Source organism: Orcinus orca, chromosome 11 (genome assembly GCF_937001465.1).
Source record: "Orcinus orca chromosome 11, mOrcOrc1.1, whole genome shotgun sequence".
Classification (NCBI taxonomy): Eukaryota; Metazoa; Chordata; class Mammalia; order Artiodactyla; family Delphinidae; genus Orcinus; species Orcinus orca.
Window position 1 is genome coordinate 21,130,039 of NC_064569.1, and position 25,784 is coordinate 21,155,822.

A 25,784-nucleotide genomic window follows, 5' to 3' on the forward strand; every position below is an offset into this window, starting at 1 on the left:
CTGCATAGTCTTTTATGACCTAGTCTGGAAGTCACACATCATTTCCACAATATCCTACTGGCTCTACAAGTTAACTCCACTCATGTGGGAGGAGAATACACAAGGATATGAAAACCAGGAGGCAGGGATATTTGGGGATTATCTTGGAGGCTGGCTACCAAAGTAGGAGAATGTCTGATCCTTACACATATTTAGAAGTGTCCAGTGGATGTTTAAATAACCTTAATTTTAACTTTAACAAAAATAATATAATTATTGGAATGTAGAGGTTTCCAATTTTTATCCCTTTTTTCCCAAATTGCACATGTTGGTATAAGTTGATTATTGGTCCATTTCAATTGCTTATATAATACCTATTTTTCAGAGATGTAGTCATAGAATTATATCTAGGTAAAAGAAATCGTTTAGCTAGGCAGGGCTTTCACTGATGATAAGCTCAGCACCTCTCAACAACCCGTTACCATTCTGTAAAACCCTCTGAATTCATTGAGCCCTCAGTTGACATTTACTGAGCACCTCTGATGTGCTAGGCAATATCAGTGCAAAAGGTCTCTGCCCTCAAGCAGAGCCAACAGTTTGTTATAATCTGTGCTAAATATTACAGTAGAGATACATAGTGGAGATGGTGAGGTCGGTTGTTGAAGGTCATGGGCTCTGAAGTCCGTTTGCCTAAGTTCAGCTCCTGGCTCCCCTACTTATTAGCTATATGACCTTGGACCAGTTATTTAACCTTTCTATTGAGTTTTCTTTCCCGATCTTCCCTTATTACAGCCTGCCTACCTCATCAGGCTGTGGGGATTTAGGAAGCAGTGCCAGTGAGTAGTGTTAGCCAGCCACTTGCGAGTACCTGGAATGATCAGTTTGGATGAGGGAAGGTTCCAGGGGCTGGGAGACTTTTGGGTAGTCTCTTGGAGGGTGAGTTGGTGGGGCCTCGGCACGGGACACCAGCATGAAGGAGGGCTAGAGGCCGAGAGGCTGAGCCATGGGTGAGGCTGGGCACGTCATGTGGTGGCTTCGGGAGGGTGTCTGGAAATGAGCTAGCGGCATCCTCTGTGAGGATGCAGAGAGGCTCATGTAGAGCACCGGGACGTTGTCCACTCTCTGAGAGCACCCCAGTTTAAATCTCAGCTTTCTTACCGCCTCTGTGAGTACTCTCACAGTTGCCAGATCTTACGTCTGTATTTGCAGTGAGGAAAATATTGTCACTGCAGTTACGGGCCAAACAAAAGAAGTTTGAACTTCTTTGGTGGAGGCTTTTAAAAACACTAGAATGATAGGATTTGTTCTTTTTTTGTTTGCTTTTTTAAAGTGGTCTGGCTAAAGGGTGGACGATGGGTTGAATAGTTAGGATGGTTGCAGTAATTGGTGGGAAGACGATTGAGACCTCACTGGGGACTAGAGAGGTGAGGAGAGGTTTATCAGAGCTGAGTCCTGAGGACTGAGTCCTTCCTGTCGGGTGTGGCATTTCCCACATTCCTAGGCCACCGGCAGAACTAGGACACATGCCGTCCTATCCTAAAGAGCCTCGACTCATCCAGAATTTTACTGTTATAAAAATCTGAAAAGGAGAGATTTTAATGTCAGCATATATGTAAGTTAGTGTCATTTTGAATTATATATGAGGGAATAAGCACCATAATCATCTTGGCTTTTAAATGTCTGGCTCTGGTAGTGATAACGTTATTTTATGGACAAAAGAAGATAACGATTATGTCAATTCTAGAAACTACTTTTCAGGTGCCCACTTCCCATTTCCAAAAAACTTCCTTGAAAACAAAACTTAAAAGACTGGTGAGGCTTTAAAGAAGAAAAGATGGATAGGAAAAGAAATTTTGAATTAGATAAATAAGAATCCCTTTGCCAACCAAACTGGATTCCAGATAGCTTCTAGGCCCAAGGTGGGAATCAGGGTGGTGAGTCTATTTCGCCTCTTCTCACATGGCTCTGAATTCGCCACCCAGTCCTCTGCCAGTCCTCTCTCCCAGCAGAGTTGACCCTTCCTCACTTTTTGGGTGCTATAATGGTCCGTGGACAGGCTCTTTTACCAAAGGTGCATCAGCTTCAAATGTGTCTGTCTTCTAGCTTCTTTAGGAGGTAGGTCTAGTTGAAGCCAGATGGCTCTAACCCATCTAATAGAAGAGGATGAAACAGGAATTCTATGGTATCTAGTTGGCTTAAAGCCTGTTCATTTTCATTAGAAAAATATTTTAATGTGACTGCTACTCTCTCTCTTTTAAAACTTGGAAGCTTGCACTAATGCACTTTTGCACTCGCAGCTATAACACCATGGAAAAAGTAATCTGGAAATGAATGGCATTTTTATAACAACTATTAACTTATATGAAGTACTTGTCTAGTAACCAGATTTGGAAACAGTGTCTCCGTCCAGGGCTGTAGAAGCTGAGCAGGGAGAACCCGGCTCTGGAAGGGAAAACTTTGGACTGACTTCCCGCTTCCTCAGTTGTGTTTGAAATGTATATATGTATTTATTTTCTTTTTTTTTTTTTTCAAAACAGCACATCAAAAATTTTTGTTACAATTCAACATGCTGTTCTAACAGTGCTGTGGCCAAGTCACCCAACGTTTTCTTCACTTTCCTTCCACACAAGTTAATTTGTTTCACAAAGTGGAACTAAAGTATATTCAAGTCATTCAAATGCAAGCTACATAGATTCCTTATAAGTTACTGTATTAAGGTAGAAAAGAGATGCAAGAAAAAAAGACATCACAGAACTTATAGGATATCAAAATACTGGTACACAGTCTTTCCCAAGCTGCTTCATAACGATCCTAAAATTACCAGCGTGAAAAAATAGTACAAGAATAAGGTTTATGGCTCCTTCAACTCTGTGTCTGTCATAATAATTACTGTAATACTTATTGTTGTAATAATTCTCATAATTATCCTCAGAGGGCTTCCCTGGTGGCACAGTGGTTAAGAACCCGCCTGCCAATGCAGGGGACACGGGTTCGAGCCCTGGTCCGGGAAGATCCCACATGCCACAGAGCAGCTAAGCCCGTGTGCCACAACTACTGAGCTTGGGCTCTAAAGCCCACAAGACACAACTACTGAGCCCGTGTGCCACAACTACTGAAGCCTGCGTGCCTAGAGCCCATGCTCCGCAACAAGAGAAGCCACCTCAATGAGAAGCCCGCGCACCACAAAGAAGAGTAGCCCCCGCTTGCCACAACTAGAGCAAGCCCACTCACATCAACAAAGAGCCAATGCAGCCAAAAATAAATAAATAATTAACTAATTAATTAATTTAAAAAATTATCCTCAGAAGGATCTCTACGAAACCGGCAAAAACGACAGCTACATCTAAATCTTTGCTCTCTTGATCAAGTCTCAGTGTCATTCTGCTGTGGTTCTCTTTGAGAGTCAGACCAAGGAACTCCTTTGCCATAGCGTTTTTTTAATAGATTGGATCAGCCCCTCCATCTTATCTCTCTGATCAGTTAACACAGTGTTCACCCCTCTCCTATAGGGTATGTTTTCACCAAGTAACCACCCAGTTGGTTGAGGTAGGCATTCTGGTAGAATGAATGACAATTTGATACTAGGGTTGAGCGTCAAGTTACAGAGGTTCTTTATTAACACTTCAGGGATAGGTTGAGAGGCAACTGGAATTGCCTGGGAATTTTCATCAATGGACATTTGAGGAGACTCCAGGGTCCAGGTTGGGTTAACCTCAGATGAATCCATTAGGAGTCTTGTCACAGCTTGAAGCTCCTCCTAGACCTTTGGGTTCCAGTGGAAGGTGATGCTTTAGATTCACATTGCTACAAAGTAGCCTGGAAGAACTATAGAGTTAAGAAAGAGGGAGAAAAATCCAAGCTGACACACCATGGCGAGAGAAGAATCCAACCAATGTATATATTTTCTGATAGCTTGCATCACACTTGGGGTCCACCAGTTCTTTCTCCTTACACTATTTTTGTTTTTAATATTTATTTATTTGGTTGTGCCGGGTCTTAGTTGTGGCTCGCGGGCTCCTTAGTTGTGGCATGCATGTGGGATCTAGTTCCCTGACCGGGAATCAAACCCAGGCCCCCTGCATTGGGAGCATGGAGTCTTAACCACTGTACCACCAGGGAAATCCCCTTACACTATTTCTAATTTGATATTTCATATTATTTCATAGCTAAGAACTTAAGGATTGTTCACTTTTGGGGGTGGTGTTTCCTATTCATAATAAAAGTAGTTCAGTGTCTTGGTATATTAAAAAAATATGGTTAATGGAGGATGGTCTTGTTACTAAAGTAAACCTTTCTATAAATAAATGAAGAAACATCTGCATTAAGGGCATAGTCTGAATGTGGCAGACATAAGAATTGCGTCAATTCCTGTCTTGTGGCCAAGATTTCTTTCTTTGGCTTTCTTTATAACTAATGTCATGGCAGAGTTTCACATTCTCACAGTATCATGCAATAGAATGGTCAAAAGAACTGGTGCCAAGTTACCCTCTTTCTTAGGTTAGCCAATGGTTGTCAGTTGTACTCACCAAGGAAGAATGCGGCATGTTTTTGTTTTTATTTTTTAAGACTGAAAACCTGAGTTCTCTTCAACTTCAACTTCATTTTTAGGCCCTGGCTTTAGGCAATTTTCCAAACGTCTGACTGCTAAACTGCTTTCAAGAAATTATTGTGGTATTGCAGGGAACTTTGGTCAGGAGAAAAAGAAGGCACAAAGTCTTTCCTAGAACACCATGGGCCCATCAAACAACCTTTTAAAGAAACAACTAAAATTCCTTTTTCAAAGGCACAAAAATACTAATTCAAACCAAACCAAACAAATCTACCCCACAAGTACTGCAATTCAAATGACTAGCGGAGAGGGCCCAAGAGGGGAGAAAAAATTGTTTTGGAAAAACCATTTGAAGCTAAAAGCTTGTGTATTTTGCTCTTTGATTAGAAGTTAAAATGGGGTGATGTAGCATTTCTAAGATAAAAATTAGCCAGGACTCTAAGGACACTGTGTACCTTTTCAGGTGCCTGTGTAGCTCCTCCTAGAATACCTGTCTGGTGCTCTACCCTTCCTCAAGACTACCTCACACTGCTCCCACTTGGGGACTCCAGCACGGCAAGGTGAGTCTGAAAATTTGTACTCCTTGCATACATCCTAGAAGTGTATCACTTACAGTGACTTTTTTAAGAAAACTTTTCAAAGTCTTGGGAGACTTTCAGAGATTGTGTTCACTGGTGAATCATCATTTATAAACCCTTTATTTAAATAAGTACAAAGTGTAGTTAGCAGTAGTTGCCACTATGTTACAAATTCGAGATTCAAATTTGGCGTCTGAGGCAAAATTTTGCAAACTGGTGTATCACCAGTCTTGGGCTCCCTGAGCACTGTTCTACTAATGCTTTAAATCGGCAGCCTCTTTTAAAACAGTGGAGTATGTCTAACAGTGAAAGGTTAGAAGGTCTTGGTAAGTCTGAAATATATCCTGTAGTTTGAACTTCCATCTCTAACAGTGTCAATAATAGGCTTCATTAAATAAAGGGGGCACAAAATCCCTTGAGGAGGGAATATACAACTAAATTATTCTCCAATTGCTTTTTATATGCTTGATGTGTATAGTCTCTTGTCTCTTGAACATTAAAGTGACTTACTGGTCTCAGGAGGGGAAATAATTTGACCTTGTTTGTAGTAAGTGAATGACTTATGAATAAACTGTTCACATTTTACAGGTGAATAAACTCTTTAAGGGCACCAACCAGTGTGCTGTCACATAAATTCCTTAGTCCCTCACTTGCAAAAGTTATGTGCTTGCATTTTTGCCCAGATGATGAATTCTGAAGGTCTCACATAAATTAGTTTCCCCTTAGTGCCTTCTAGTAATTGCTAGACTCTGTGGAAGGAGCGGATTCCTAAAAACACAAGTTCATATCCTCACTGGTTCAGTTCTCCTGTGGACTCTGTTACGTTGCTCGGGCATTAGGGAAAACCATGACTAAAAGTCTCCAAGTGTTGAGAATAAAAGATAGTCTGATTCTAATAAGGTGATTTCATTGCGTCCATGTGAGAGCTGAAAAATCCTAGTTGAGCCCTGCTATCTGTAATACAGTCAAAAGAAGAAAAGCATAAGGAAAAAATGTATTCTGTAGCTCCATTGACCAAAGTTCTCCTCCATGATTGGATAGTCACTGAAATTTTAGATTTAGCTTTGAACACTTCAGTTATTTTGTTTCTCTTGGAACACTAGTACTTATTTACTAATACAGGTAGGAGAGAGGTATGTGAGTTGCGTGGAGTTTACTGCTGAGGAGTTTTCATTTTTTGCTATTCTCAAATGCTCGGTAACAGTCTGATTCTTGACTTCAACAGCAAAGAGACTCCTTTAGTATTTAGCATACTGCTCTGTTTTTCTTTTTTAAATAAAGCTTTGTTTGAACTTACAAAACTTTTTTGCCTGTTCTGGATACTGAGCCAGTTTACTCATACCAACAGGGTATATGAGTTCCCTAAGCCTTTCAAAAGGAAGCATTTAATTTTTAGTTATGTTAACTTTGATGAGCAGCAAAACCAGCATTGAAAATTCTTAGTATTGCTACATTGTAAAACTACCTTTTTTTTTTTTAAGGAGCTACTTTAAATTTTTACTGTCTTAAAATCAGAATATCTGTACTAAATCACATTTCTCCATAGTGATGCAATTATTCCCAAGCCATTCTTCTCTTAGAGAATGAGGATAGAGAATAATTCACACTGTTATCACAAGGCATTTTTGTTAGGTTTATAAAATTGAAGCTGTGTGAGAGCAAACCATAAAGCCCATGTTTTGTGTAAAAGACAGATTAGGTAAAACAAGTTTAGATTTTACAGATTGCTTATTTGTTTCTCTTTCTGTTCTAAATAGGACTGCAATATTCTCCCACCCTCCTTTTCTGGTACTTTCCTGGAAAAAGCATTAGTGAGGGGAAAATAATGGTAAACAAGGCTTAGTTCTATAATCTTCTTTAACAACTGCCTTGCAAGTGATTTCCCATAGTTTCTGTAATGAAGCATATGGTGGTAATACACCCTGTGCTTCTGATAATGGGGAGTAGTTTCAGAGTACTCTCAACATTTTATATTTTAAGCTTTGTACGTGTATTTTCAGGTTAGGTTTTCTGTCCCGTGTAGATTTAATGGAATTTATTTTTATACGCTTGTTCTTGGTTTTAAGGGTTTAGATGGGGGCATTTCTGAATAAAACTTGTGAAGAGATGTTTTTTGTTGTTATAAGTAATCCATGCATACAGATTTTAGGAGGCTTGAAATGGCCTTGTGGAGAAAACAACTTGATAGAAGGGGAGATATTTTCTGTAATTTAAGTTGTCATAGTAACCTGCATCAAGACATGTACTTGGAATCCAGGCCTGAAGAATTTCAGTGACAATAAACATTCCAGTTGCATTCATCATCATCTTTTTTTTTCTCTCTAAGAAAAAAGCCATCTATTGTGACCTAATTATTTCATTTCTGTTTTTAGAAAATGGGTAGCAGTTTGCATTTTTTAGCGCTATGAAACTTCCCTGGTAGAGTAAAAATGAAAAATTTAGCTGCTTATATTGGAAGTTGATATATTTTTCTGATAATGTATCTCAAACTATTTCAGATGGTAAGACAGGTTCAGTATAGTGGTTACTTAACGAAATATGAAAGAAACAGGATTTGATGAAGACTTGAAGAGATTGCCACAAACATTTATTAACATCCCAGTCTTAATATTAACAGTATTAGAATCTGGTTTTCATGGAACTCTGGGAATGTTATGAATTTCCTATATCAAATTGTTAATATTTTATTTTATGGCATCTCGTACTATAGTCTTAATAAGCATGAATGTATTTTAATAAAAAGGATGAAGTATCTTTTTTGTTAGCAGAATAAGTTTACCTTGAGAAATTTGTATCCAGACATTATCTTTAGATTTTCTGTCTTTTACAAGGAACAGTACAATGTTATTTCTAAAGAGAAAACTTTTTAGGGTTTGCTTCTCTCTTGCCTTCTGCAAGATACTGATTGCTAACCAAGATTATTTGGAGTTAAAAATGTTCTCCTGAAGCAAGGAACATTAAGAGAAATAGTGAGTTAAGGATGTGTGTGTCCATTCATTTTAGGAAACTTGGAAAATAAATTGGAAGTGTTTGTGGCTAGTCTGATTTTACAAATATATACAAAATTAGCAGTTATGGGATCTAACTGTAGTTATCTGTAATTGAAAACTAATAATACTTTTGTAGATCTTTTCCACATATGTTTGAGAAACTTAATCAAATGGATGATGTTTTTAAAAGCGTAAATCAATAAAATTTGAATTCTAAAATATAGAAAGGTAGATTTAGAAATCCTAGATAACTGTGAAAATGTGAAGGAAAATAAAATCACCCATTATCTCACAGTTTCAAGATATTTACTCTTTCTATTTTGTAGGAAGTATCTATAATTTTATAAACAAAATCGGGATCCAGCTATTAATAGCCTAAATACTAATAATGGTGAAACACAAAAATTTTATCTCCTGTTAGAGTTAGCAACATACCAGCTGTCATCATTACAATCTAACGTAGCTTTGAAATATCTAGTTAGTGTATTAAGAAAAGAAAAAGGAGTAAGAGAAAGAACTGTTGGAAAGGAGGATAAAATTCTTTGTAGATAATGAAAAAAATCACAAAGACGCTGAACTAAAAATAATAGAATGTAGTAAAGTTCCATTGTAAATAATGGAAATATCATGATGTATATAGTAATAATAACTAGTTCCAAAATGTGAGAAAAAAGGAGCCCATTCATAGTCGCAACAAAAAGTATGCTGAGGATTAAACTTCGTGAGAAATGCGAATGGTATTTAGGAAGAAAACCATTAAACTTTTCTCTCAGGGTGCAGAGACTCAGTATGGAAGACAATTCATTAATTATTTTTGATCTCTTTATATTGATTTGTAAGTTTAATATAATCAAAATCTCAGCAGGAAATTTTCACAGGTCAGTGATTCTGAATTTCGTATTTATAAGATAAGAGCCAAAACATATTTATATAAAGATAGTAATTAAAATGGGAGATTGGGATTGACACATATACACTAATGTATAAAATGGATAACTAATAAGAACCTGCTGTATAAAAAAATAAATAAAATTCAAAAATTCACACAGAAAAAGGATCCCAAATAAAATAATCCCAAAGAAATCCACAGAAAGATGCATTATAGTCAAGTTATCAGAAGTCAAAGACAGAATTTTTTTATTGAAGTATAGTTGATTTAGAATATTATGTTAGTTTCAGATGTACAGTATAGTGATTCCTTTTTTTTATAGATTATACTCCATTTAAAGCTATTATAAAATATTGGCTATATTCTCCAACTGTAAAAAATAATAATAATATGATGTTGATAAAGTAGACAAATACTTGAAACAGAATAGAAAGCCGAGAAGAATGTTTTATTGATTAAAAATTATAAATATAAAAATGTAATAAATATACTAGAAGAGAATGTTCATAAATATCTGATTTTGGGTTTAGGGAAAGTTAAACTAAAATACAGATGCAAAGATTTAAAAAGGAATGATTCATATATGTAATTACATTAAAAATAAAATAATTGAAATTTGCATATGTCAAATCACAAAAAGTATTCTATATAATGTATATATATATTATCATATATATAACTAAAGTTAATACCCATATGTAAAGAACTACTTAAGATCAGTAAGAAAATAATCAACACCCAATTTAAAAAATTAGTTTGTAGCTCTGTTTTTAGTTTTTTAAGGAACCTCCATACAGTTCTCCATAGTGGTTGTACAAATTTACATTCCCACCAACAGTGTAGGAGGGTTCCCTTTTCTCCACACCCTCTCCAGCATTTACTGTTTGTAGACTTTTTGATGATGGCCATTCTGACTCGTGTGAAGTGATATCTCACTGTAGTTTTGATTTGCATTTCCCTAATAATTAGCGTTGTTGAGCATCTTTTCTTGCGCCTCTTGGCCATCTGTATGTCTTCTTTGGAGTCTGGGATTGACATGTATACACTGCTACATTTAAAATAGGTAACCAACAAGGACCTGCTGTATAGTACAGGGACCTCTGCTCAATATTCTGTAATAACCTAAATGGGAAAAGAATTTGAAAAAGAACAGATACATGTATATGTATAACTGAATCACTTCGCTGTACACCTGCTACTAACACAACATTGCTAATCAACTATACTGCAGTATAAAATAAAAATAAAAATTAGTTAGTAGTTCCTACTAGTTTAAAAAAGAATACAAACATGGGGCTTCCCTGGTGGCGCAGTGGTTGAGAGTCCGCCTGCCGATGCAGGGGACACGGGTTCGTGCCCCGGTCCAGGAAGATCCCACATGCCGCGGAGCGGCTGGGCCCGTGAGCCATGGCTGCTGAGCCTGCGCGTCCGGAGCCTGTGCTCCGCAACGGGGGAGGCCACAACAGTGAGAGGCCAGCGTACTGCAGAAAAAAAAAAAAAAAGAATACAAACAGATGTAGATCTAAAGATTTGTTTAATTTTAATATATTTAGTATATCACATTATTAAAGAGTAAAAAAACATGACATATATATGAGTGACCTGTAAACAGTAACATCATAAAATGTAATTTTTAATTTTACAATAAAATGTAACAGACACATGTAATTCGTAATGTTGGCAGTGGGAGAAGTAAGAAAGATCAAAATGCTCATATAATGCACCTAGAAGGTAGACTAGTACTCTGTAGCCAATAATGGAATCTGTCTGTCTGTCTACCTACTTCTTTATCTGTAGATAGTTTTATTTTTTACTATTTAATGAATGGAAAAATGATAGTAATTTAAAAAGTGACAGCATAAGGATGTAATATAAATTATAATCTTGTATTTTTTAACTGTAATTATGCAGAAAATAAACAAGGAGGTAATATACAAAAGTGTTGATGATTATCTCCAAGTGGTAGAATTATAGGAAAATAATAATTATTATTAATATTACATTATTATTACAGATTCTCTAAAACAAATGTGTTTGTATTCAGAAATTTGAAAGATTTTTTTAATCTAAGATTGACCAAATGTCTAAGATTTCATCATATGCCTTATTGAAAAAAAATTACCATAAAGATATATTTATTGAGATGGACTATACACAGAGTCAAGTAATGAATCAAGATCATCAGTCTCTGGGCAGGGTTGAACAGACTGCATTTCCAGGCTACCATTCATATTAGACTGTGGTATATACCTGTGTATCTGGGATCGTGTTCCCTGGAAGGGTAGGGTCCAGCATCCCTGGGAATGATAAAGAGCAGTGTGTCCCTAGGTTTAAATCTTAGCCCTTTCCCTGTGCCTATTATATCAAGTGTCACAGCAGCTTAAATGTTCAAATATTGATTGCCAATGACATTGAATCAAAGTTAAAGTCTTTATAGATTAAATGAGAGAACTAGGACATTTATTTTAATTCCAGATATTTTGATTTATTATTTATCTCTGCTCCACTTCCCCATTGACTCCACTGTTTTGTTTACAATGATTATATCTGAGCAGGAAATTTAAGGAATTTTTAGGAAATAACCAGTCTCCCTTCTATCCCGTCTCCTCTTTCACAGAGATACTGTGCCTCTCAAGTCTTATGTATTATTTTGTTTAATTTACTTGTGCTGTTTTTCCTGAATATGGCTCTTAATGGTGACCTTGTTTTTTTCAGTAATGCTAATGGATTTGTTTACCTTTCATTAATCAAAGGTAACGATTGTTAACAGTTTCTTGGGTATCTTCGTGTATAAAGAACATGTATTTATGTTTTTTTTTAATTTGTAGCCGTGTGTGTGTGTGTGTGTGTGTGTGTGTGTGTGTGTGTGTGTTACACAGGATTCTTTGCAGGTTGACTCCTTTAATTGCCAGAATAATCTTAAAGGCAGATATGATGATCAGATTACACATTGAATTAGTCAGAGTTCAGTGAATATTTATTGCTGGTTTGCATTCTTCCATGTGTCTGAGTTTGTAAAAATGAGTTTAGTATGTAATTACGTGAGACTGTGATCGCATCTCCTCCTGATTGCACCGGTGACTATCGTTTTAGTAGAGTCATTCTCTATTACCTGGTTTCTATCCCAGTAAATTGAGGCAGTGCCTACGCCTACCTGAATGCAATAGGGAGAATATACAAAATCATTTTTTGTTTTTAAGATCTACTAAGGTAGTAATAATGTTATAACCCTCTTTCTAATTTTGCAAAGGCAGTTATCTAAAGTGGATTTTGTGAAAGTTACAGAAGAGGATGGAGTTCATGGTTTCTGCTTTTAAGGAACATATAGTCTCACCAAGTAAAAAAGGTTCACATCAGATGGGAAAAACAAAGTTTTTACTGCCAAGTAATGCCATGTTTTATCAACAGCTGAACTTATACACTCCGTCTCTTTCACTCTTCCTCTCTTTTACATTTCAGCTGGGGTGTACTTGCTTCTTAGAAATTTAGGGAAACTTATCCTGAACCTCCAGTTTCAAAACTTATGAAAATCTCCCCGTGATCTTGCTCAGTCTAGAGTCCTGTGTCAAGTGAGCATCCCTTCATCTGTCTGACTTGCCTCTGTTTATGGTCTTCACTTTTGCCCAGTGTTAAACCTGCTTCTTTTAAAAGTGGTTTCTATTTCAAACACGCGCACACAACCCCACTTAGTGGTTCCACTAAAGACCAAGGAGTTAGAGGAAAGAGACTCACTTTGCAAGAAAGACACCCTTGGTAGCCTTCCTGGCCCCTCACTTCATGCTTATCCCTTCCTTCCAGGATGTCCCAAAGAGCTGTGTGTGTCTGTAGTTTCAGAAATTGCCACATATCATCAGTATTCATCAATCTGGGTACCAGTCAGCTTAACCCATTGTTAACTGTGTGACCTTGAATTCTCTAAAATGCAGTTTTCTCACTTGAATGTTGGGTAAGAATAAATTATATACGTAAAGGATTTTGTATATAAAAAATTCAATGAATGATAGCTGTCATCATTTTTATTAAAATAGTGTCATTTTTCCCAAATGCTTCAGTCTTGTTTCAGACACAGGCTAGATATATTTTTATGTAAGTAGACTTTCACTCTTTTATACTTAAGGAGACTATATAATTGTTCAAACCAGACACTTTGGAGAGTGAAACATGGTACTGTTGGTAATTATGCTGTGATAACAATGTAAACCATTGCTGTTCCAGGCAGACCCGGATGAGTGGTCACCCTGGGTATACTTGTATCCCTAGTGCCTGATTTGTGGTGCAGGCTCAGAGGACTCAGGCCATTGTCCATTGAGTGAGACGGGGGACATGGGACAAGTGAGGTCACATTTTTCTTTCTGAGCTTATCAGAAATCATTAAATCATTAAATTGAGGTTAACAATAGCTATCTCACAGGGTGGCTATAAAGATGAAATGAAATTGTGATCTCATAAAGCATGGAGTATACGTCTGGAAATTGGATACCTGTTAAATCCCCTCGCCATCTGTGCAAATTACCTTAGTGGCACTGATGGATAAGTTTTGTGTATAGATGTTTCTGCTGCGTATGCACTTACCTCTCATACTTCCTTTCTGTTTCTTTTGACCGGACATTGTAGGTGGCAATCATAACTAACTGCACACATGGTTCCACAGTTTACAGTGGAGGTTTAGTCTATATTGTTCAATTAAGCACTTTTTGACATTGAAAGGCATGAATTGTGTTCAGTAACCACACCTACTTTCCCTATAAGCTCTCTGTGGTATGCTTTTTTTTTCTTTTGTGCTTCCTATTTTTTGGATGAATCATAATCTAAATAGGGGAATTTTTTTTTTGGTAAATATCTGTTAAGTATGAATGTTCATATGCATTTAATAGACGTTGTGTGAATCAAAAGCACTTGTTTTGGACATCAATTGTAGAGATGTATTTCTTCCCTTGGGAAAAAATCTGTTAGCTCAACCTTGAAAATTGATAATATACATAATATACATACCAAATTTGATTTTCTTATACTAATTTATAAATAACACAAATCTGGGGACTTTCCTGGTGGTCAGTGGTTAAGAATCCGCCTTCCAATGCAGGGGACTAGGGTTCGATCCCTCGTTGGGGAGCTAAGATCCCACATGCCATGGGGCAACTAAGCCCTCATGCCGCAACTACTGAGCCGGAGCGCACTGGAGCCCGCCCACCACAACTAGAGAGAAGCCCAGGAGCTGCAGCAAAAGATCCCGTGTGCCACAACTAAGACCAACGCAGCCAAATAAATAAATAATCAATATGCAAAATAAATAAATAACACAAATCTGGAGGAAGTAGTAGACCTTAAGGTTTGGATCTTTTGCAGAAGGATAAGAGCCTTTCACCATAATTTTCCATAGCTGTTCATTTCATTAGCAATTCTTTTAGACATGGTACTGCCCAGTCTTTTGGCTTACAGTCTACTGGGGGATAGACAGACAGGTGGTGAATGGTTATGGTCATGTTATAAATTACACACCAGTGGAATGAAGGAGGTGCTATGGGAGCACATGGGGAAGTAATGTAACTGCAGAGGTTAAGGAGAGATGCTTGTGGAGATCATTTGAGCTGAGTATTTAAAAGTGAGTAGGTCTTTAGGGAGGCAGCAGAAGGCCTTCTAAAATAGCCTGGGAAATAGCATATGCAAAATCTAGAAAGGCACATAAGGAGCATGATGTGTTTGGAGATAAACAAGTACATCTTGGTGTGAATATGAATATAGATGGGAAGGAGATGGCTGATTTTAAAAAACAGGATTCTTAACTGATTCACTTTGTTATAAAGCAGAAACTAACACACCATTGTAAAGCAATTATACCCCAATAAAGATGTTAAAAAGAAAAAACAGGATTCTTATTCTAGTTTGATAGAAACAAGCTTTTCTTTTAGGGGCTCTGGGCTTTATGGTAATTGAAAGGATCAAAATTATTTATAAGTAAACAAAGTTCTAGTTGAAGGATAAGTAGAAATATTGATGGTTTGGAGTAACCTAAACTTCAGATATTTCTGTAAGGAGAAAATTTATTCACACTTTTTATTCTTGATAATTTCTTTATAGTCTCAAGAAATTAAATATTTAACATATCTTTATTCTTCAAAAGGATATTGCTACTTTAAAATATTCTCACTTTAAAAACTAGGTATGAATAGATAACATTCAAAGCTATACTGTTTCCAGGCCATTGATTTAATATTCCTTTCACTTTAACATTTTCTCCTGTTAGCTGCTCCAGCCACTGGACAGTTTTGCTGTGCAGATTCTTTGCAAATTTTGCCTTGTCAGAATGGGAATTGTGTGACGGATGAAATGATTAAAGATTGTACTTTTTTGATACAACAAATAGTAATGCTTTCAGGAAAACAGGCTGGTATTAACTGCTGTTTCTATCCCATTTTGCTTTCAAGGATCATTTGAATGTATACTCTCTATCTTTTCACTATATCGATCAAAAAGCAGAAATATAAATAGTGGTTTTTACTATTAACCAAGTAGTAATTTCATATAGTAATGTTATATTTATATCCTCACGTGAAAAGCAAAATAATGTCACATGGGTGACTTTACCTTAGTTCTGGCACCATCATGCCAGCGTCATTTCGTATTTTCCCTGTGAAGCACCATGGCATCTTGCAAGCACATACATAAAATCTTAATTTTATTTTTTACTTGGAAGGTACTTTGAAGATTCACATTTGAGGCTGAAGAAAGGAAGACGCATTTGGGGACTGATCTGCTCCCTCTAGACTTCTTTCTCTAGGGTAAAAATTCTCTGTTCTTCTCTGTGGTCCCAGTGCTGCCTAGCCCGTAGGTAAAGGTCGGTCAAATAGGTAAATACATCTCTTTGTTTGCAGAGCCTGAATTACAACCCAGATCGTTTGATTCCCAATCAGCCCAGTGTTCTTCCCTGCACACTGGTACTTCCCCATACTGCAAAATGGATTTACATAGTAGCAAATTCCCAAGGTTTCAAGTTATGTGTCATGTGTAGTTGCCAGCCATTATAATCCCACCGCCACCTCACAAGAAAGCCAAGCTCACCAACGTGTTAGGACAAGGGGACTATCTGGGCTGAGAACCGATGGATATATTAGGATATTCTTGAATAAATTTTAATCCCTTCCTCGAGATGGATGGCACTTGGTGCTTTTCAGTATGTTGCTCACACTTCTTTTGATCAAACCATGAATCAGCAGATGCTATAGGATTGTAGACTTATTTCCTGCTTAGTGTTTCTAAGCAGGAGAGATTCCTCTACCAAGAGTGTTTGGGACATTTGCGATGCCATTTGTGAGGACATTCAATCACTGGTTGCTACAGTGATTGAAGAGGTACTACCAGCAGTTAGTGAATGGGTGACAGAGAGGCCAGGCATCCTATCATGCACAGGTCAGTCCCACACAAAAAACTTAAGAATGGCCCACTGTGCTTTACCAGTGAAAATCCACAACTGGGCTTAACTTTTTAAACACATACACAAAGCACTTTTGCATTGTCTTAAAATACAATTAGTTTCCCAGGAATGAAACTATTATGTAAATTAAGGGAAAGCGTACTTAATGCAGAACTTGAAAAAGAGTTGTCCCCTGACTTAAAAAACTGTGTCCTAGACAACAGTGCCCCTTGTAGTATTCGAGTTTCCTATCAATGTACCTGTTAGCAGCCTGCACTTATAACTGTTGGAGTCAGGATATAGGTGTGAGTATCATCCCTCAGTACCCGTGGGGTTCCAGGGCACGCCTCAGATACCAAAATTTGAGGATGTTGAAGTCCCATAGCTGGCCCTCTGTATCCGTAGTTCTGCATCCACAAGTTCAACCAGCCGTGGATCGTGTAGTACTGTAGTACTTATTGAAAAAGAATCTGCATATAAATGGGCCCACACAGTCAAACTCATGCTGTTCCAGGGTCAACTGTACTTCATTATGTCTTGTCATTTACGTACTTAAGTTCCTGTCTCTGTTATATTTCTCTTCTTTTCTGGCTTCTGTGTTGGGAATGGGAGATTTGGAGGTGGAGGAAGCGCGGGTGGAAGCAGTGAGACTCGTCAGGAGGCTATTGGAGTAACTCAGAGGAGAGTATGTATGGCAGGGTGGGTAGAGGTGGAGCCAGCAGGATTTCCTGACAGACTGGATGCTAGGTAGTGAGAGAGGGGAGTCAAGATTAACTGGAGGCCTTTTGGCCTAAGCACCTAAAAGGCTGCATTCTGGGTGGTTTGAACTGAGGTGAAAGAGTGTGGGTGCAACAGATTAGGGAGGTAAGATCAAGAGTTCCTTCTGAGGCGTGTTGAGTTCAAGTTGCCTACTGGACGTCCAAGTGCCAATGTTGAGTTGGCATCTGGATGTGAGGCTGAAGTGAGCTAAAAATGTGAATGTGGGAATTGTCAAGTGTATGGCATTTCACGTTGTGGTAAGTTGAATGAGATCACCCAGGGTGTGAATATGGGTAGAAAGAGTAGAGGACCAAGGGCAGATTTGGGACACTCAGACAGTAGGAAAGCATAGGGAAGAGAAGGTTGAGAAGGGACACCAGTGAAGACAGAGGAAAACCAGGAGAGTGCCGTGTCCTAGCAGCCAAAAGCAGAAAGTGTATTGGGAGGAGGGGGGGTAACTGACTCTAGATTTAGTGCCATGAAGGTGGTTGGTGACCTTGATGAAGGGGTTTGGTGGAGTATGGGGGTAAGAGCCTGACAGGAACGGGCTCAGTAGAGTGGGAGGTAAGAAAATGAAAAGGGACAAGAAATGAAGGATAGGTAGTGGGTAAAGTGGGAGCAGAAGAAAGCTGTTTTTGTTTTTTGTTGTTGCTGTTTTTCAGATGGTAAGGTAGCTACTGGTTTATTCTCTGATCCAGTAAAGAAGTCAGTGGACAGAGTGGTGATGTTGGAGCAGATATGGGCAGGCCGGCACCCTGGCCCCCTACGGGGCTCTTGTGGTTGTAGCACTCAGGCAGCTGATTGCCGTAACCCTGGAAGAGCTAACTGATACCTAATAGATTTTGAGGCCCTGGGGCCAGAGGCTTTCTCACTCACTAGTGTTTCTTTTTTGTTTAGGAAAGTTGGTCAGCCACCAAACAAGAGCTTAGATTTTAGCCAGAAACTAAATTAGAAATCATTGGAAAATTAGAAGGGAAGGTAGAACCAGTCGCTTCTCCTTAGGCAGTGACCAGAGAGCAGCTAAAGTTTTTCCTTCCTGTCCACTGGGACCATCTTAACCGTTTTGACTTGCAGGCAGAATGGTGCAAGGTCTTTAGAATAAGTAAAGTGAGGCACCTAGGAGGGCGCAACATGTAAGGATGCACTCACTCTCAGAGGCGTGCAGGTAGTATTGGCACTTGACAATGATGCCTCCTTACATTGTGTGCCTTGCTTGCCACCCCTGAATTCCCCCAGCCCTGAGAATGGGCACTGTGATTTGTTCAAGGGACAGTAGGAAAGCTCTTTGCCCTAATTATCTCTTCTCATACTACCAGTTGGAGATGAATTTAATGTGCTTTAGTTAGTCAGATATTCCTCTTCCCCCTTAACGTCTAGTCGACTTCATCCACTGGAACCAACATAAAGAGGACTTGATGAAGAAGAAAAGTGTTTCTGGGCTGCAAAATTCTGTTGTTGGTGATGGCAGAGCAGGAGATAGTTGATTGGAGCCTTTGGATAGACAAGGGGCAACATAAGGGACTGTTGGATCCCTACGAGGCCAGGGACTGGGAATACAAGGGAGACTGGTTAGGATCAATCCTGTTTATGAAGACTGGAATAGATTAGTTAGATATTTCCCAGATGAGCAATATTATTTTTGATAGTGGTAGTTACTCTCCTAGGCCCTTGCTTCCTTTTTACGTCCAATCCCACAAGCACCTGAGTCAAATAAATGTGATGACATTAATTAAGTAATAAATGGAGATGACCCATGGACTTCTGTTTAAATCTAGTGTCTTTAAAGGTTTTGTTATCATACATGTAGCAATAGTAGGCCTTTAGGAGATGCTTTTTGAGACAAGTATATATTCTGCTTAATTGTTTATTTTATTAGATGGTAGAGTATATATTAATTCAAGGTTGCAGACTGCCTAGATTCAGGTCTTGGCTTTTCCCCTCATGAGGTGTGTGATCTTGGGCAAGTTTTATAACTTCTCTGTGGCATGGTTTCCTCTTCTAAAAAGTAGGGACAATAATAGTACCAGTCTCTAAAGATTATTATGAGAATTAAATAAATTGATACATTCAAAGCACTTAGCACTTGTTAATACTTTAAGAAAAACTGTCAGGCATTTCGTATTTTAAAAGTGAGGAAACTCAATCTCCGCTTCTTCCCCAAATAGCATTATAACCGGCAATGAATGCTTGAGTGTTGGCTCTGTGAACTGTAGTTATTTAGCCTTTTTTCAATGGCTGTAAACAGCTTCTTGTATTTCTGAAGATGGAGGAATAGAAGACATCTTCCCATCTGGCCTCATGTCTATATATATCACTCTTGACACCTAAACATAACTGTGCTCATATATTATTTTGTTATTTATTTATATCTTTACTAACCATGTGAGTGAGTTGGATTTTTAAAAATGGGTGGGGCCTATGATTAGTATCCAGATTTGTTTCTTCTTGGGCGTTCTTTGTCCATGATATTTTATTTCATGTGTTTGTCCATCTTCATGCTCGGTCCCTCCACCCAGATTTAAAGAACCAAATTAAAGGAAACTATCTCCAGAATTTAAAAAAAAGGTGAGATTTCCGTGCAGTCAGTAGCCTGTTATCCACAGGGCCTGTGTTGGCATGGTCTCGCCCTCAGGGAGCTTGGCAGTTGTGCCCAGTAATGAGAGCAGACTTATTCTTGTGTGGTGTGCCCACGGCACTGCCCTCCCAGCTTCTCTCCTGTTCCCAGTAATCCAAATCTGTTTCATACACCCATGGTAAGGTGTGGCTTCTCTAGCAATAGTCACCTGGTGGGACAGCATTTTAGCGTTTGTATAACACTTTGAAGTAGAAGAGTCTAGTTTGATGCGCACAGCAAACTAAAGAGGGAAATAGTCTTATGAGTATTCTGCAGATGGAGAGATGAGCATCCAGGAGTTTAAGGAAGTTCAGGGTTAAAAGGTTAAAATAAGTAGTGAACCAAGGTCTGCTGACTCTAAATCCTATGTCTTTCCATTTTCATTGCTTTCCAATCAGATTCGCTCAGGCTCAGTAAAATCATATACTGTAATAAGACCTGGAGTAGTAGCCAACCCTATTAATTAGAAATCATAATCATGGAGTCAGAATTTCAAGCAATATTGTAATATTTGACACTGTTTTTAGCTGTTGAAAACTACTTTTTATAATAAAAGGATCTAGTTTCCTTTTAGTGATATTGTTCATTCTCCTGGTTATATATCATAAGCATTTTCTATCTAGCTTTAAAATTTTTAAGGTCTTTTCTTCATTTTATATATATATATATATATATATATATATATATACTTTGTCATTAAAGTAGATTTCATGTTGGTTGAAGTCTGTTTTCTTTCACTGCAGCTGGTGTTGAGTAGGCCTAGATTAAGACTCTGAAATTCTTAGAAGAGTGTGATTACCAGTTCCTATCCCATACTTGGTAGGTAGGTGAGTGGTCCCAGGAAGAGTAAAAAGGTTCTATTTTTGTAACCATTATTTTCCTAAACCTCATTCTGAGTAAATGGCACATTTCTGTATTGCGTGGACAGACCTCAGACCTGTAGCATTGGTTTGGGGAATATGAGAGGATGGCCCTGGCCCTTGGTTGCTTCATGGAGTTGTGTCCGTGTGCCCTGCGTGAGCTGCCGGTGCCTCTGCTCAGCAGATGCAGCCACAGCTGGCTGGTGCTGTAAATCCAGTGACTTGCTGAGTGAGAGCTCACTCACCACAGCAGCAGATTTGGTCAGGGACCTGCCTTTCAAGATCACATTCAGTGATCGGTCACTAATGAGCCCTGAAAGACTCAAACTCCTATAACATTACTAATAGTAGCTATTTTAAAGTAATTACTGCATGCCAGGTTGTATTTAAGTCTTCATGTTCATTGTAACTTAGCTCTGACGAATTTAAGGATTATTATTCCCATTTTAGAGCCAGGGAAGCTAGTAATCTGTCTAAGGTCATACACCTAATATGTAGAGAGGTCAGGATTTGAACCCAGGGCTGTCTGACCACTAAAATGTGTTCTTAACCAACAGCTTCCGTAGGAGGGATGGTGAAATATGTCACGTGTGTATGCTGCCTGTGTTCATAGCAGACATAATTAATTGATTGTGGTATGTGTTTATGTTGAGCCCGATAATCCTTTTCAGCATTGCGTCCTTGGCATCTGTAGTCCAGCAGCCTTAGAAGGCAAGATAAAACATATGTGCTATCCTTAACTGTAAATGTGCCTGTATTAACTTTCTCCTAAATTCCAGTGGTGTGTTGAGATTGGGCTGATTTTGCTTTTGGGAAATAATAAATAAGGTAGATAATTGCTGTATTTTATAGGAAGAACAAACATGCAGTATTTTTCTATAGAAGTCTTGATTGAAGTGGAAAATTGAATTTAATACAGGTTAAATTCCATTTTAAAAAGCATAAAATCATCTCCATGTCAAAAAATGTAAAACAGGTTGATTACTGATTTATGTTTATTTATTTGAAAATTTTCTCAAATGGATATTTGAAATAAAAGAACAAATTTTGACAGTGCTCATGGAGTTTGTTATCGTGAAATTAGATTTTTAAATTTTTTTTACAATCAGCAAAAACTGGCTGTGGAGTCTTCATTAAATTTTAATCATAGATCAAAGTACTAATCCTTTAAGAATTGAATTTAAAACTCTGTGTTTTGGTTAAAATTGTGGAAATTATTAGGATTACAGCTTTAGTTAGTCCTTTTTCCTTTCGACCTTACTACTACTTCAGCTGAAGATAGTGTTTTCTTTTTCAAACTCCACGTATGGTCAGATAGACATTCCAGTGTCTCTTCTGACCCCTTGATATAAAGGGGCTCCACCCAACTGCGGGATTATTGAAGAGCATCTTTTTTTTTTTTTAGTAAATTTATTTATTTTATTTATTTATTTTTGGCTGTGTTGGGTCTTTGTTGCTGTGCTTGTGCTTTCTCTGGTTGCGGCAAGCGAGGGCTACTCTTCATTGTGGTGCACAGGCTTCTCATTGCGGTGGCTTCTCTTGTTGCGGAGCACGGGCTCTAGGCGCGCGGGCTTCAGTAGTTGTGGCACAAGGGCTCAGTAGTTGTGGCTCGCGGGCTCTAGAGCGCAGGCTCAGTAGTTGTGGCTCATGGGCTTAGTTGCTCTGCAGCATGTGGGATCTTCCCGGACCAGGGCTTGAACCCATGTCCCCTGCGTTGGCAGGCAGTTTCTTAACCACTGTGCCACCAGGGAAACCCCTGAAGAGCATCTTGACACAGGATTTTCAGGGTCAGAGTTTTTGAGCCAAAGACCAGTAATACCTACAATATTAAACTGTCATTCCTGTCTGCTGCTTAGTCTTCACATTTCTAGAAAATGCACTCTTCATTTTTCTCCTCTGAAATATGAGACACAAAACTGAGAAATAGAAAATAATTTATGTCAAAATATGTATTCATAGATAGGCCATTCTACCAGCAAAGAGATTACGGTGAGATTTTATCCAAATTCATGTGTAAGGTCATGGAAAATTGCTTATCTTTTGTGTGTATCTTTAAAGTTAAGTAACATTATACTTTGTTACCTACCTCAGTTTGCAGAGAAATGAAAATTTTCCATATTTATTTTCATAGTGATGTTGTTAGGAGAAGAGAATATATAATAGCTAAAGTTAGATGATCCATTATTGTGTTAATACGAAATGCTGATTTGAATGTGCTTTTTGGAAAAATGAATGAGATTAAGAGAAATAACTCATTAGTTTGTTTCTTTAGTCACTCTGCTTTTTCTCAGTAGTACCGTTTCTGTTTTTTCTTTTTTTTTAATTTTATTTATTTTTTTGTCTGTGTTGGGTCTTCATTGCTGCGCGCGGGCTTTCTCTAGTTGCGGTGAGCAGGAGCTACTCTTTGTTGTGGTGCGTGGGCTTCTCATTGCAGTGGCTTCTCTTGTTGCAGAGCACGGGCTCTAGGCGCGTGGGCTTCAGTAGTTGTGGCACGTGGGCTCAGTAGTTGTGACACACGGGCTCTAGAGTGCAGGCTCAGTATTTGTGGAGCACAGGCTTAGTTGCTCCATGGCATGTGGGATCTTCCCAGACCAGGGATCGAGCCCATGTCCCCTGAATTGGCAGGCAGATTCTTATCCACTGTGCCACCAGGGAAGTCCCTACCGTTTGTTTTTTCTTTATTGATAAGGTTCTAGCTACTCGTACTTTAAAAACAGAAGATAGTACTTCTCTGTAACACTGTGACCACAGACCCCACTAACTCTAACTAATGTTTACTTTGAAGTGCTGGTGGCCAGTTGGAGTTTATAATTTGTTACCAAATTACTATTATCTTTATTTTCATCCTGTATTTTGCCTGTCAGGCAGTCATACTTTCCAAAATTGTAGAGTCAGAACCTTCAACTGAAGAGTTTGTTTAAACTAGAGACAGGAAGAGCCTATTTATCCTTGAAACATATGAGAAATTCATTCATTTTCTTTTGTTTTAAACTTTTAAAAGCTGGAAGTTATTAAGGGCTGTTTTGGGGTTTGTTTGATTGATTGGTATTTTTGTTTTGTTTCATTTTTGGATTTTATGACACTCCCTGGTCCTAATGTCTAACCAGTGCTTTTTCTTTGCTTCATGTATAGTGTTCCTTTAGATAAAGAAATAGTTTCTTGCTAAGTTTTACATATCTCAATAATCTTGGACCATGGCTTGCATGTCCAGGATTTTTCATGCAGTGTTACCTTAATTAATCTGCATATTCTTGCTGTCTGTTCCAGAGAGTTGCAGTTTGGGATTTGAGGGGTGGTACAGGGTGGGTGGGTAGAAACGAAGGTGGGCTTTTTTAATGTGTTAATATTTTATTGAGGTATAAGTGACACATAACATTATGTTAGTTTTGGGTGTACAACATAATGATTTGATATTTGTATGTACTGTGAAATAGTCACTATGGTAAGTTAACACCACCTCCTTAACAAAAATTTTTTTTTCTTGAAATGAGGACTTTTTTTTTTTTTTGGAGGTGAGGACTTTTAAGGTCTCTCTTAGCGACTTTCAAATATGCCGTACACTATTATTAACTACAGTCACCATACCATACATTATATCCCCATGCTTATTTGTTTCATAGCTGGAAGTTTGTGCCTTTTGACCCCCTTCACCCATTTTGCCCACCCCTCCACCTCCTGCCTCTGGCAACCACCAATCTGTTCTCTGTATCTATAAACTTGGAGTTTTGTTGTTACTCCACATAAAAGTGAGATCATATTATATGTCTTTTTCTCACTTATTTCACTTAGCATAATGCCATCAGGGTGCCTCCACGTTGTTGCAAGTGGCAAGATTTCCTTCCTTTTTATGGCTGAATAATATTCGTGTGTATGTATGGTGTGTGTACATACCACATTTTCTTTACCTGTTCATCCATTGGAGGACCTTTAGGTTGTTTCTATTTCTTGGCCATCATAAATACTGCTACAATGAACATAAGGGTGCATATATCTTTTTGAGTTAGTGTTTTTTCTTCTTCGGATGAATACCCAGAAGTGGAACTGCTGGATTGTATGTACTTCTATTTTTAATTTTTTAAGGAACCTCTGTTTTCCACCAAATTTACATTTCCACCTACAGTGCATCACCTTTTTTTCCATATCCTCACCAACACTTGCTATTTGTTGTCGTTTTATAATAACCATTCTGACAAGTGTGAGGTGATATCGTGATTTCCATTTGCATTTCCCTGATGATTAGTGCTGTTGAACATCTTTTCATGTGCCTATTGGCAGTCTGCATATTTTCTTTGGAAAAGTGCCTACTCATGTCCACTGCACATTTTTTAATTGGGTTGCTTGGTTTTTTGTTTCTGAATTTTGGTTTTGGTTTTGGGGGGTTTTTTGGTTTGTTTTTTGGATATTGAGTTGTATGAGTTCTTTATATATTTTGTATATTAAGCCCCTTATCAGAGGCATATCATTTGCAAATATTTTCTCACATTCAGTAGGTTGCCTTTTAATTTTGTTGAGTTTCCTTTGCTGTGCAGAAGCTTTTTAGTTTGATGTAGCTCTACTTGTTTATTTTTTGCTCTTGTTTCCTTTGCTTTTGGAGTCAGATTCAAAAAAATTATCATCAAAACCAATGTCAGGGAGCTTACTGCCTATGTTTTCTTCTAGGAATTTTATGGTTTTAGGTCTTTCATTCAAGTCTTTAATCCACTTTTAGTTAATTTTTGTGTATGGTGTAAAATAGTAGTCTGGTTTCATTCTTTTGTATGTGGCTGTCCAGTTTTCCCAAAACCATTTTTTGAACAAACTGTCCTACTTCCATCATATACTATTGGCTTTTTTGTCGTAAATAAATTGACCAATTATGCAAAGGTTTATTTCTGGGCTCTCCCTTCTGCTTCATTGACCTATGTATCTGTTTTTAGTTCAGTACCATACTGTTTCAATTACTATAGCTTTATAGTATAGTTTGAAATCAGGGAGTGTGATGTCTCCAGCTTTGTTCTTCTTTCTCAAGAATGCTTTGACTATGTGGGGTCTTTTGTGGTTCCATACAAATTTTAGGATTGTTTACTTCTATTTCTATGAAAAATACCATCGGGATTTTGATAAGGATTTCATTTACAGAAATCACTAGTAGTATGGAAATTTTAACAATCTTAAT

At 37.9% G+C, this 25,784-nt stretch overlaps 2 protein-coding genes across 3 annotated transcripts in view; one reads left to right on the forward strand and one right to left on the reverse strand.

The window, feature by feature from the left end:
- Positions 1-25,784, forward strand: part of RASSF8 (Ras association domain family member 8) — a 129,670-nt gene that overhangs the window by 35,827 nt on the left and 68,059 nt on the right. Inside the window, exons 1-2 of one of the 2 annotated variants that reach the window (XM_049694224.1) lie at positions 2,174-2,474; positions 4,992-5,088. The exons of the other annotated variant lie outside the window; for it this stretch is intronic. The gene's annotated coding sequence lies outside the window, so the exon portion shown is untranslated. Of the gene's footprint in view, positions 1-2,173; positions 2,475-4,991; positions 5,089-25,784 lie in introns of those variants that run through there. 2 annotated transcript variants of the gene reach the window in all.
- On the reverse strand, positions 2,589-3,834 carry DPPA3 (developmental pluripotency associated 3). Its single transcript, XM_033430318.2, is given in 3 exon segments — positions 2,589-2,920; positions 3,297-3,420; positions 3,422-3,834. Coding segments are annotated over 3 exon segments (585 nt in total). The 5' UTR covers positions 3,707-3,834; the 3' UTR covers positions 2,589-2,744.